The following is an 11814-nucleotide window of genomic DNA, read 5'->3' as shown; positions in this document are numbered from 1 at the left end:
TGACTGAATTACTGAAGTATTTACGTACTTTAAATATTTACATACAACGCGTACGTCCATATAATTTTGAGATCTGAATATCAATGTATACTCAGCTTTGCTGTTATCTCATAACTCTAAGTTCACTAAGTTGTCAAACCAGAATACGATCCCTAAACTATTAAAGAACTACTGTGTATACACAGCTGTGATTCGGAATACTTGGAAACCTACCAGAAAAGTCATGTAAGCTAAGACCAGATAATACACCAAATCTTAAAATCGTTTTAAAATGGCCCCAAAAAAAGAATTTCGGCTCAAATTAGGCTCAAAATAAGATTTTTCATCACGCCGGTGATCTTATTCAAAGCCAATAATGGAATTAAACAGTATGAAGATCACCTTAAAATAAAAACCAATAATGATACATTAGTCTACATGTAGCGACACTGTATTGTAGACCAAAACACAATAGGCTGATGTCATCATTAGTATTTACACTGTAAACAAAACCACGCCTCCTGTACCTAATTCACACCCACACTTACAGGACACTATAGTGAGCCGGTTACTTAAAGCACTGTGATTCAGCCAGCCTATCCTTCAGAGGGCTGGGAGCCACCTAGCACGCCATGCAGCTCACTTTAAGTGTCACAGCGTTTGTATCAGCGCTGTTTGTAGCTGGACTCAGCCCAGCAGAATGTAAAGCTGACCTGGTCAGCTGCAGGCTCTGGACTGATGCTCAGTTGCCTGGTCTGTCTATGTATGGAGATTTTATAATCGGAGGAATTTTTGCAATTCATTACTACACGAGATCAGAGCAGAACACCTACACCAGACAGCCACTCCAGCCACAGTGCTCTGGGAGGTCTGACAGCACAGCCAACTTCTTTAGAATGAAATTGCGTTTTTCTGGCATGTGTTAGTGGTATTTGTGAAACATGAAAATCTGTAAACATTTTTAAAATATGTTACTGTTACTGTCTTTATACAGTATGGATTTCAGGGAGCTGCGCTTCGCCCGTGCCATGGAGTTCACCATCCAGGAGATCAACAACAGAACAGATCTCCTGCCGGGAATCACGTTAGGATACCAGATATACGACTCGTGCTCTGCAGTGTCGATGTCTGTTAAAGCTACATTTCAGTTTGCAAACGGCATGGATCCATTTTTTAATGAGACTGATTCCTGTTCAAAATCTGCAGCTGCTGCTGTTCCTGCTCTCGTAGGAGATTCTACTTCCACCACCTCAATCAGCATGGCCAGACAGCTGGGTCTTTTTGGAATTCCACAGGTGACTGTAGGCTGCACTTTATTGTGCCATATTTTTTAACTCACCCCGCTGCTGTTACTGCAATTAAAAAAAACGCATAACGTCAAATTAACCATTGAAAAAGGTGTCTATTTAAATTTAGAGTAAACTCTTAGACAGGAATGGTTCTATTTAGAACCATGAGTTCTAAAGAGAACAATTTCACACTTAAATGGCTCTATGCATGGTGAAATTTGTTGAATGGTTCTATTTTTAACCTTTTAGAGAAGATTTTTTTCAAAATGATTCCATGTAGAACCTCATACAGCACATTCTCCATATATCTGAAGAAGTATTTCACCATGCACAGAACCATTTAAGCATGAAATTGTTCTGTATAGAACTCTTGGTTCTAAACCTTTTTTTAACGTGTAGGATGGATAAGTTTAAAACAGCTGAAGATAAAAGTGCAAAGCTTACTAAAGTAACGGTTCTTTTCTTTTTCGCTCAATATCAGGTGAGCCACTACGCGACTTGCGCATGTCTGAGTGATAAGCGTCAGTATCCTGCCTTCCTCAGGACCATACCTAGTGACCACCACCAAGCGGCCGCACTGGCAAGAATGGTGAAGCATTTTGGCTGGACATGGATTGGGGCAGTGCGCAGCGACACAGACTATGGAAATTATGGAATGGCGTCATTTCTAAAGGCCGCGCAGGAGGAGGGAATCTGTGTGGAGTACTCCGAGTCCTACTACAGAACACAACCGCGCAGTAAACTGGAGAGAGTGGCGAACGTCATCCGGAGATCAACAGCCCGGGTAATAGTAGCGTTTGTTAACTCGGGAGATATGAGGTTTCTGTTGGAGGAGCTGGCGAGACAGCCGCCGCCTCCCATGCAGTGGATCGGCAGCGAAACGTGGATCACTGATCCAGATTTTCTGCGCTTTAACATGTGCGCTGGGGCGATAGGATTTGGAGTTCCCCGCTCGGTGATTCCAGGTCTTCGTGAGTTTCTTCTGGATCTCTCTCCAGCACAAGCACTGAAATCTCCTCTGCTAACGGAGTTTTGGGAGAGCTCGTTCAGCTGTAGCCTAAAAGGCTCCTCAGAGGGCGCGCGGGGATGTAATGGCAGTGAGGATATCCGCGCGCTGCAGAACCCGTATACAGACACGTCGCAGCTGCGCATCACTAACCTGGTGTATAAAGCTACGTATGCCATAGCGCATGCCATCCACGGTGTTATCTGTAATGACACGCAGTGCGACAAGAGCGCTAAATTCACACCATGGCAGGTATAAAACTGTCCAAATAACTAAAATAAGCATGATTGTTTTATTTATTAGTTGTCCATATTAATATACTAATAATGATTCATAATCATGATTAAACAGTAAGCCATGCATATGAGACAATATCAGGGATGCAAAACTCTGGTCCTGAAAGGCCGATGCTCAACACATTTTGGTAGTTTACATCCTCAAACAGACCCACTACACCTTGCAATTCACCATGGAGTGTAATTAGTGTGTTTGAGCAAGTAAATCATAAAACTTTGCTGGACACTGGCCCTCCAGGACCACAGCTGTGCACTCCTGGACTAGATGAAGGTTGTGAAATGTGTTCTGTAAGTATAAATGTTTTGTTGATCTACTTTTTATTTAACCATATTCCTCTGCAGATACTCAACCAGCTGAAAAGAGTGAACATCACCACAAAGAATGGCTATCAGGTCTTATTTGATTCCAGTGGAGATCCTGTGGCCGTCTACGAGCTCATAAACTGGCAGGTTAAGAAAGATGGTAGTTTGGAGTTTGTGACTGTGGGCCACTACGACTCATCCAGACCAAGAGGCCAGGAGTTCAGTATGAGCAGAGCTATCAGCTGGATGGGACAGCAGAGAGAGGTACAGTATCCCTGCACTCTTCAAAAGCCCATGTCATGGAAATCAATATTGTTATATTCACATTCATGTTCATATTCAAATTACTATTATTATTATTATTATTATTATTATTAGTAGTAGTAGTAGTAGTAGTAGTAGTATCTACATTATGGCTTTTGCTTGTGTAAAGAATGAAGAGATATTTGAAAAAAAAATGGTTATAATAATAGAAATTCAACTGTTTTTGGTGCAAAATAATAAATATCAGGTGGACATCAGGTGTTAGAATAAAATAAAAAAGGTAGAAATTTTGAAAAGTGAAGAATTTCAAATGGAAAAATGAAGCTATTTCTAATGTGTTTTGTAGGTGCCAAGATCTGTGTGCAGTGAGAGCTGTCCTCCAGGAACCAGGAAGGCTGTGCAGAAAGGAAGACCAGTCTGCTGCTATGACTGTATACCATGTGCAGAAGGAGAGATCAGTAACAGGACAGGTTGGGCATCACAATACAAATTCCACCTTTATCATGGCCATATTCCACTGTAAATTCATACACAGTAAAAAGCAGTTCCACCTGTAATGCTTCAAGAGACCAAGAAAAATAAACTTGAGCCTCCATCTCTGATGTGCAATCTTTTGTTTGTCCTAGGGTTCTGCATGGTGAAATCATTAATTAATAGAGTCATTTGCCAAATTTTAATGTGTTTTTTTAAGATGAGGCCTCGATGAAGGGTTCTGTTTGTTATATGGCTTTAACTTTGCTTTCCTGATCTCTTAGACTCTTTGGACTGTTTGCGCTGCCCTCCTGAATTCTGGCCCAATGTCCAGCGAGACAGCTGCCTCCCCAAGCCTGTGGAGTTTCTGTCCTGGGACGACACTCTGAGCGTCATCCTAACAGCGTTCTCCATCACTGGGGCCTTCATAGCTGTGTGTGTTGCTGCTGTTTTCTACAAACACAAAACGTCTCCAATTGTTCGAGCCAACAATTCAGAGCTGAGCTTCCTGCTGCTCTTCTCACTGACTCTGTGTTTCCTCTGTTCTCTTACTTTCATTGGTCGGCCCTCTGAGTGGTCCTGTATGTTGCGTCACACAGCGTTTGGGATCACCTTCGTCCTCTGCATCTCCTGTGTTCTGGGGAAAACAATAGTGGTGTTAATGGCCTTCAGAGCTACACTTCCAGGCAGTAATGCCATGAAATGGTTTGGGCCTCCACAGCAGAGACTCAGTGTTCTTGCTTTCACTTTTATACAGGCACTCATTTGTGTAATTTGGTTAAAAATATCACCTCCTCTCCCCTTAAAAAATCTAAAGCATTACAAAGAAAGGATCATCCTGGAATGTGGATTAGGTTCAGCTATAGGATTCTGGGCTGTGCTGGGTTATATAGGGTTTCTGGCTCTTTTGTGTTTTATTTTGGCTTTTCTAGCACGGAAGCTGCCTGATAACTTTAATGAAGCCAAGTTCATCACATTCAGCATGCTCATATTCTGTGCAGTATGGATTACCTTTATTCCAGCTTATGTCAGCTCTCCTGGAAAGTTCACTGTAGCTGTGGAGATATTTGCTATTCTGGCCTCAAGCTTTGGTTTGATTATTTGTATTTTTGCTCCCAAGTGTTTTATAATTGTTTTTAGGCCAGAGCAGAATACCAAGAAACACATAATGGGTAAAGTTCCATCTAAAGCTCTTTAAGATCCCCACCTATATAGTAGTCATTATGAAGCTTACAGACACAGTACACCAACAAAAAAATAACTGCTGTGACAATGTCTCTTCTAATTATTTGTAAATGTGTATATTGTTAGCAAGCTGTATACACCACATCATTGCTTAATATGGAATCCCTGTGAAAACTGAAACATATTTGTTTATAAAACAATTTTAAGACTTTTAGTCAATCTTTCTGTATCAAAGTGAACAAACCTTAAATGATTTTCAATTTCAATTTGTATTGGTTTGAATTTTTTTTAACAGAATATCAGGAATATATCAGCAACACATCACTGAAGTAGCAGTAGTGCTGCATCTGGATACATTGAGGTAAATATCTTGTAGGTTTACTGTTAATACATTCAGTGGTGGACAGCAACTAAGTAAATGTAATTCATTAAGTAATTCATTAATTCATCAAGTAATTAAGTACTTTTTTTGTATCTGTACTTTACTAAAGTGTTTCCATTTTGGGTGACTTTTTACTTTTACTCCACTACATTTTCAAAGCCTAATATTTGACTTTATACTCCACTACATTATGCAAAATCTGTTGTTCCTTTTGGCTTATGTGTGCATAAAAACATAACAAATCTAAACAAAAGAAGCCTGAAGAAAGAACACTAATGAGGGCAAAGCGTTCACTTAGTTTTGAGCTTGTTTTGACCTGTCGGACATACCAACCCAATGCAAGCATACAGTTCAATGTCAGTGCAGCAGTGTAAAATTTTGGGAAATAAAGAAAAGCTCTGAACCTGAGTTTGAAGCAAGTTTTTTTTATTAAACTTAAACTTGTAACTAAGTTACAAATAAATCTTAAACTCTCATATGAGAGTTTTTCAAATGGCCTGTATTTATAATAAATGTAGAAAGGGGATCTGAAAATGAAATGTCTATCAAATTTCATACATACTGACCTTTTGACCTGTGTACGGAGAGCAATGGCTTCTTAAAAAAAATCAAAATACCTGGAATGTAGTACAATTTTTCCATGAACTGAATTAAGTGTGATTACTTCAATTAATTAATTAAATATGTTAATTAGACTGTTGTTAGACTGCTTCCAAACTTTGTCTGCAAATGATCCACTGGGCTACAGATCATCTGAGTGAAGTGGTTCAGAGTCACAGTTGGCTGTGTAGCTGTAACCATTTTCTGTTTTAACCTATGCCACACACAACCCTCGAATGTATGGGAAAGCGGAAGAGAATCCACGAGTATCTAGCACAGATTCCAGTGCAAATGTAGCTCCCAGGACAGAGAGACAATGCCTGCACCTTGGAGGGGCTCCCAATGGCAAAGCATGAGGTTCTGCCATCGGGCGAACCTGATTGTCCACTCAAGACATGTGATGCAATGTTTACATTATAAAATACATACATACTTTTTTTTTACTCAAACCTCTGCATTTTTAAGAACTGCATCGTGTACTGATTTGTAACATGGATATGTACAAATTTATCTATATTGTTGCCTGAAAATATTTATGTCTTTATTCTATCACAAAAAAAGTAAATAAGTGAAGGGAATCTTAAATGAGAACATGAGAAACCATCAGCAGAAATCACATATACCATATTTAAAATGAAAATGAATAATTTAAAACAATTCATTAACTGCAAAACAATGCTCTACATCAGTACTGAAAGTTAGAGTAGCTTATAATCAATAAGAATGAAAATGAATACAAGTATTCTTTTATGCTCTGATATTTCCTAGGCATGGTTAGGCCTATAGTTACAGCATGTTCACCACCAAGAGACATACAAAGTTATTGCCATAACAATTAACAGTGAGCACATAACCACGCCTCCTCTGCCCAGTTCACACCCACAGTTACTTGGACATCATAGGAAGGGGGCTATTTAAGCATTGTGAGACAGTCATACTGGCCTTCAGAGTGCTGGGAGCCACTGACTACACTATGCAATTCAGTTCAAGTCTGATGCCATTTGTATCAATGCTGTGGATAACTGTGTTCAGCCCTGCAGGATGTAAAGCTGATCCGGTCAGCTGCAGGCTGTGGGCTCAGTCTCATTTGTCTGGTCTTTCTATGACTGGAGACTTTGTGATTGGAGGGGTTTTCTCCATTCATAACTATATGAGATCAGAGCAGAACACCTATACTGGACAGCCACCGCAGGCACAGTGCTCTGGGAGGTTTGTTTGTGTTTGTGGAGGGGTGGGGGGCATTTTTTTATGTTTACAAATAGTGAGGAATGGCAATTATGATGTATGTTGTTGCTTAATCAAACCTTTTATGAAGCAATATATGTTGTGTATTGATGACACCTGAAAAATTCCAAATGAGACATCACACACATTTTCTTTTGTCTGTTTGACTGTCTCCAAACAGTATGGATTTCAGGGAGCTGCGCTTCGCTCGTGCCATGGAGTTCGCCATTCACGAGATCAACAACAGAACAGATCTCCTGCCGGGAATCACGTTAGGATACCAGATACGGGACTCCTGTGCTGCCGTTTCCATGGCAATCAAAGTGACGTTTCAATTAGCGAACGGTGTGGAGTCAGTTTTCAACGACACTGATTCCTGTTCAAAATCCGCGTCCGCTGCTGTATCTGCTGTCATAGGAGAGTCTGGCTCCACACCTTCAATTAGTATGGCCAGAATGCTGGGCCTCTTCAGAATTCCTCTGGTGAATGTTGGGCTACAACACTGTGCCGTACAACAGAAGTCAGCCCATTTTAATTCAGCATATTTCAGAAACGTGTAGCTTCACAATCATTATTTCTCAATGATCAAACTGATCCATAGTCCGATGGAAGCTGCACACTAATGCACGAATGGGATAACTATAGAAATGTATAAGTGAAAGTAGGGGCGCTGTGTGAGTTGACATATAGAAGTAAAACATTTGCAAGGCAAAACGTCTTAACATTTAAACATGACATCAAACATTTAAAAAGTATGTATACATAGAATTGAGTGGACATGTTTTTTTGTTTTTTTTTGGTGGTTTGATGTCCAGTGACTAATGAGCATAATTGTGGACAGTTTATTTACACTGACAAAAAGTGAAGTAGATTTTGCTAAAAATAATTAAATAAAATGACTTTTATGACAACATGTACAGGGTGTATCCTGCCTTTTGCCCAATGACAGCTGGGATAGGCTCAAGCACCCCCGTGCCACACAGAAGGAGAAGCGGCGTAGAGGATGTGTGTGTGCGCGTGTGTGTGTGTGTGTGTGTGTGTGTGTGAGCGTGTGTGCGTGTGTGCGTGTGTGTGCGTGTGTGTGATTTCCATGACAGAACATTTTGGAATTTGTAACACACACTAAGAAATTCTAGATGATTTTTTTTTTTTAGTCTTGGAAAAATATTTAAGTAACAGTACAGTTTTAGTGATGTGCACATTTTCCAAATTAATATGTAATAATAGTAATAAATAGAAATAATATGAGTATCATTAAGGCCTGTCATATAATAGCCCTTAGTAGAACTAGAAACTAACAATACTTTTTTTTTTCTTTCCTACAATGGCCAAACAACAGGTGAGTCACTACGCAACCTGCGCGTGTCTGAGCGATAAGCGTGAGTTTCCTGCCTTCTTAAGGACTATACCAAGTGACCAGCACCAAGCGGCCGCACTGGCAAGAATGGTCAAGTATTTCGGCTGGACATGGATTGGGGCAGTGCGCAGCGACTCAGACTATGGAAATAATGGAATGGCTTCGTTTCTAAAGGCTGCGCAGGAGGAGGGAATCTGTGTGGAGTACTCCGAGTCCTACTACAGAACACAACCGCGCAGTAAACTGGAGAGAGTGGCGAACGTCATCCGGAGATCAACAGCCCGGGTAATAGTAGCGTTTCTCGCCACCGGCGACATGAACATCCTTTTGCAGGAGCTGGCGAGGCAGCCGCCGCCTCCACTTCAGTGGATCGGCAGCGAAAATTGGATCTCCCATTCTGAATTTCTGCGCTTTAACATGTGCGCTGGGGCGATAGGATTTGGGGTTCCCCGCTCGGTGATTCCAGGTCTTCGTGAGTTTCTTCTGGATCTCTCTCCAGCACAAGCACTGAAATCTCCTCTGCTAACGGAGTTTTGGGAGAGCTCGTTCAGCTGTAGCCTAATAGGCTCCTCAGAGGGTGCGCGGGAATGTGATGGCAGTGAGGATATCCGCGCGCTGCAGAACCCGTATACAGACACGTCGCAGCTGCGCATCACTAACATGGTGTATAAAGCTACGTATGCCATAGCGCATGCCATCCACGGTGTTATCTGTAATGATACATATTGTAATAGCACCATTAAATTTACACCATGGCAGGTATAAAACTGCTTGATTTAATAATTTACATTAAAAAAAAAATATTACTGTTTATTTCAATACACATGCGATTATATAAATATGTATTCAGGTCACAACTGAACTATATTCTTTTTATAGAGAGAAACTCACAAAACTGTATTTCACTCTCATGAAATTTTCTTTACTGCAGATACTCGACCAGCTCAAGAGAGTGAAGTTCACTACCAAGAATAGTTTTCAGGTCTCATTTGATTCCAGTGGTGATCCTGTGGCCGTTTATGAGCTCATAAACTGGCAGTTTCAGAAAGATGGAGGTTTGGATTTTGTGACAGTGGGCCGCTATGACTCATCCAAGCCTAGAGGCCAGGAGTTCAGTATGAGCAGAGCCATCAGTTGGGTGGGGGGGCAGACAGAGGTACACTATAACACAAACTCATCCATTTGAAAATTTCCCTTTATTCTGTTTGTTGAATGGCTTTATTGTGTTTTGTAGGTGCCAAGATCTGTGTGCAGTGAGAGCTGTCCTCCAGGAACCAGGAAGGCTGTGCAGAAAGGAAAGCCAGTCTGCTGCTATGACTGTATACCATGTGCAGAAGGAGAGATCAGTAACAGGACAGGTTAGATATCATTATATATCTAAGTATAAGTCTTTTGCCTTGGGTTTCATTCTACACAATACAAGATATTGTTAGTGCTTAGCACAACATATGAGTGGATGTTCCACCATTCTGCCCTTGTTTTATTATAACAGGTCAACAATACTCACATTTAATGCAGTATAGCATCTACTTTTAATGTTACTACTGACACCAAATCACAAAAATAAGCTTACTTTTAAGCTTCTGTCAAACTACCCTGCTGAAATCTGACCATTCAGACCACTAAACTTGATTGTTTTGCTTCCTAAGTGGAACTGGCTTAATTCTTACCATTTGGGACCACTAGTTTCCTCCTTTCAGGAAACCATCAAAGGCATTTAAAACCAGACACAGCTCACCTATTAAACTATGAAGCTCCTATGTTAATGTTTACCATTACAGACCACTAGTTTTCTGTAGAAAACCTTTAGATCCCATTAGAAAAACACTAAATGCACCTGGAAGCAGTCACAGAAACCATTAGAATCTTTTACACTGTGACATCAAACCAGTGGAAACCACAAAATGTTATCATTAATGATTAATGGACATTACCAGGAACACATATATTTAATGATTTCTACAGTTTTTTCTCAGCAGTGTTCAGAGATAATCACAGCTATTTATTTTGCTTGCTTGACTTATAATGTAATGCCTTATTATGGGCTCTGTTTAAGCTTTTAACTTTACTTTTTACATTTTTTAGACTCTTTGGATTGTGTGCAATGCCCTCCTGAGTTCTGGCCCAATACAAAGCGAGATAGCTGTCTTGCCAAACCTGTGGAGTTCCTGTCCTGGGAAGACACTCTGAGTATCATCCTGACAGCATTCTCCATCACTGGGGCCTTTGTGGCCGTGTCTGTGGCTGTGGTTTTCTACAAACATAGAGATTCTCCCATCGTCCGAGCCAACAACTCAGAGCTGAGCTTCCTGCTGCTCTTCTCACTGACTCTGTGTTTCCTCTGTTCACTTACTTTCATTGGTCAGCCCTCTGAGTGGTCCTGTATGCTGCGTCACACAGCGTTTGGGATCACCTTCGTCCTCTGCATCTCCTGTGTTCTGGGGAAAACAATAGTGGTGTTAATGGCCTTCAGAGCTACACTTCCAGGCAGTAATGCCATGAAATGGTTTGGGCCTCCACAGCAGAGACTCAGTGTTCTCACCTTCACTCTCATACAGGTCCTTATTTGTGTTATTTGGTTGACAATATCTCCTCCTCTCCCCTTTAAAAATTTTAAACACTACAAGGAAAGGATCATTTTAGAATGTGGATTAGGTTCAGCTATAGGATTCTGGGTTGCTTTGGGTTATATAGGATTTCTGGCTCTTTTGTGTTTTGTTTTGGCTTTTCTAGCACGGAAGCTGCCTGATAACTTTAATGAAGCCAAGTTCATCACATTCAGCATGCTCATATTCTGTGCAGTGTGGGTTACCTTTATCCCAGCTTATGTCAGCTCTCCTGGAAAGTTCACTGTAGCTGTAGAGATATTTGCTATTCTGGCCTCAAGCTTTGGACTTGTTATTTGTATTTTTGCTCCCAAGTGTTTTATAATTGTTTTTAGGCCAGAGCAGAATACCAAGAAACATCTAATGGGTAAAGTTCCCTCCAAGTCTCTTTGAAACTTTTGCACAAATAGCAAAGTAGCATTAATGTGTACCACTTTAAATAAATGATTATGCTCCAAATACATACTATTCTGGCTTTGTTGCCATAAACTGCTTCTTATATTGTGATGTTTAAATATACACTGTCAATGTTTGTGAACTTTCTCACTTGGCCAACATTATGTTTGATCCTGAAGTTCAGAATTTATGTACTACTTAAAAAATCAACATTTAAGTTTCCAATCCATGTGTGTGGCAGTTAAAATAAACTTGCCATATGTGTAATAATTTAAACCTACTTGCAAAACATGTATGGCTGTGGGGCTTTGTGAACAGGTCAAATAAATTGAAATGGTCTGCCTAAAGCTGTAAAGGAGAATTCCACATTTGTTTTCCAAAAGTTTACCACATTTCAGTGGTTGAATGTGAACAAAGACATTCGGAGTGGTCTGATGTGAAGTAGTGACAATATGA

The 11814-nt window shown here is 40.5% G+C and overlaps 1 protein-coding gene across 1 annotated transcript; it reads left to right on the top strand.

Moving 5' to 3' along the window:
* Positions 1-740: 740 nt before the first annotated feature.
* LOC108434081 (extracellular calcium-sensing receptor-like) lies at positions 741-11355 on the top strand. Its single transcript, XM_037539891.1, has 13 exons — positions 741-847; positions 974-1274; positions 1750-2526; positions 2913-3137; positions 3484-3607; positions 3893-4797; positions 6544-6548; positions 6808-6984; positions 7181-7481; positions 8339-9061; positions 9207-9512; positions 9591-9714; positions 10442-11355. The coding sequence occupies exons 1-13, from the start codon at positions 741-743 to the stop codon at positions 11353-11355; spliced, it is 4989 nt and encodes a 1662-aa protein (XP_037395788.1).
* Positions 11356-11814: the final 459 nt, after the last annotated feature.

Source organism: Pygocentrus nattereri, chromosome 7 (assembly GCF_015220715.1).
Source record: "Pygocentrus nattereri isolate fPygNat1 chromosome 7, fPygNat1.pri, whole genome shotgun sequence".
NCBI classification, from domain to species: Eukaryota; Metazoa; Chordata; class Actinopteri; order Characiformes; family Serrasalmidae; genus Pygocentrus; species Pygocentrus nattereri.
The sequence above is the reverse complement of the archived record's forward strand: the minus strand, read 5'-3'. Positions and strand labels throughout refer to the sequence as shown.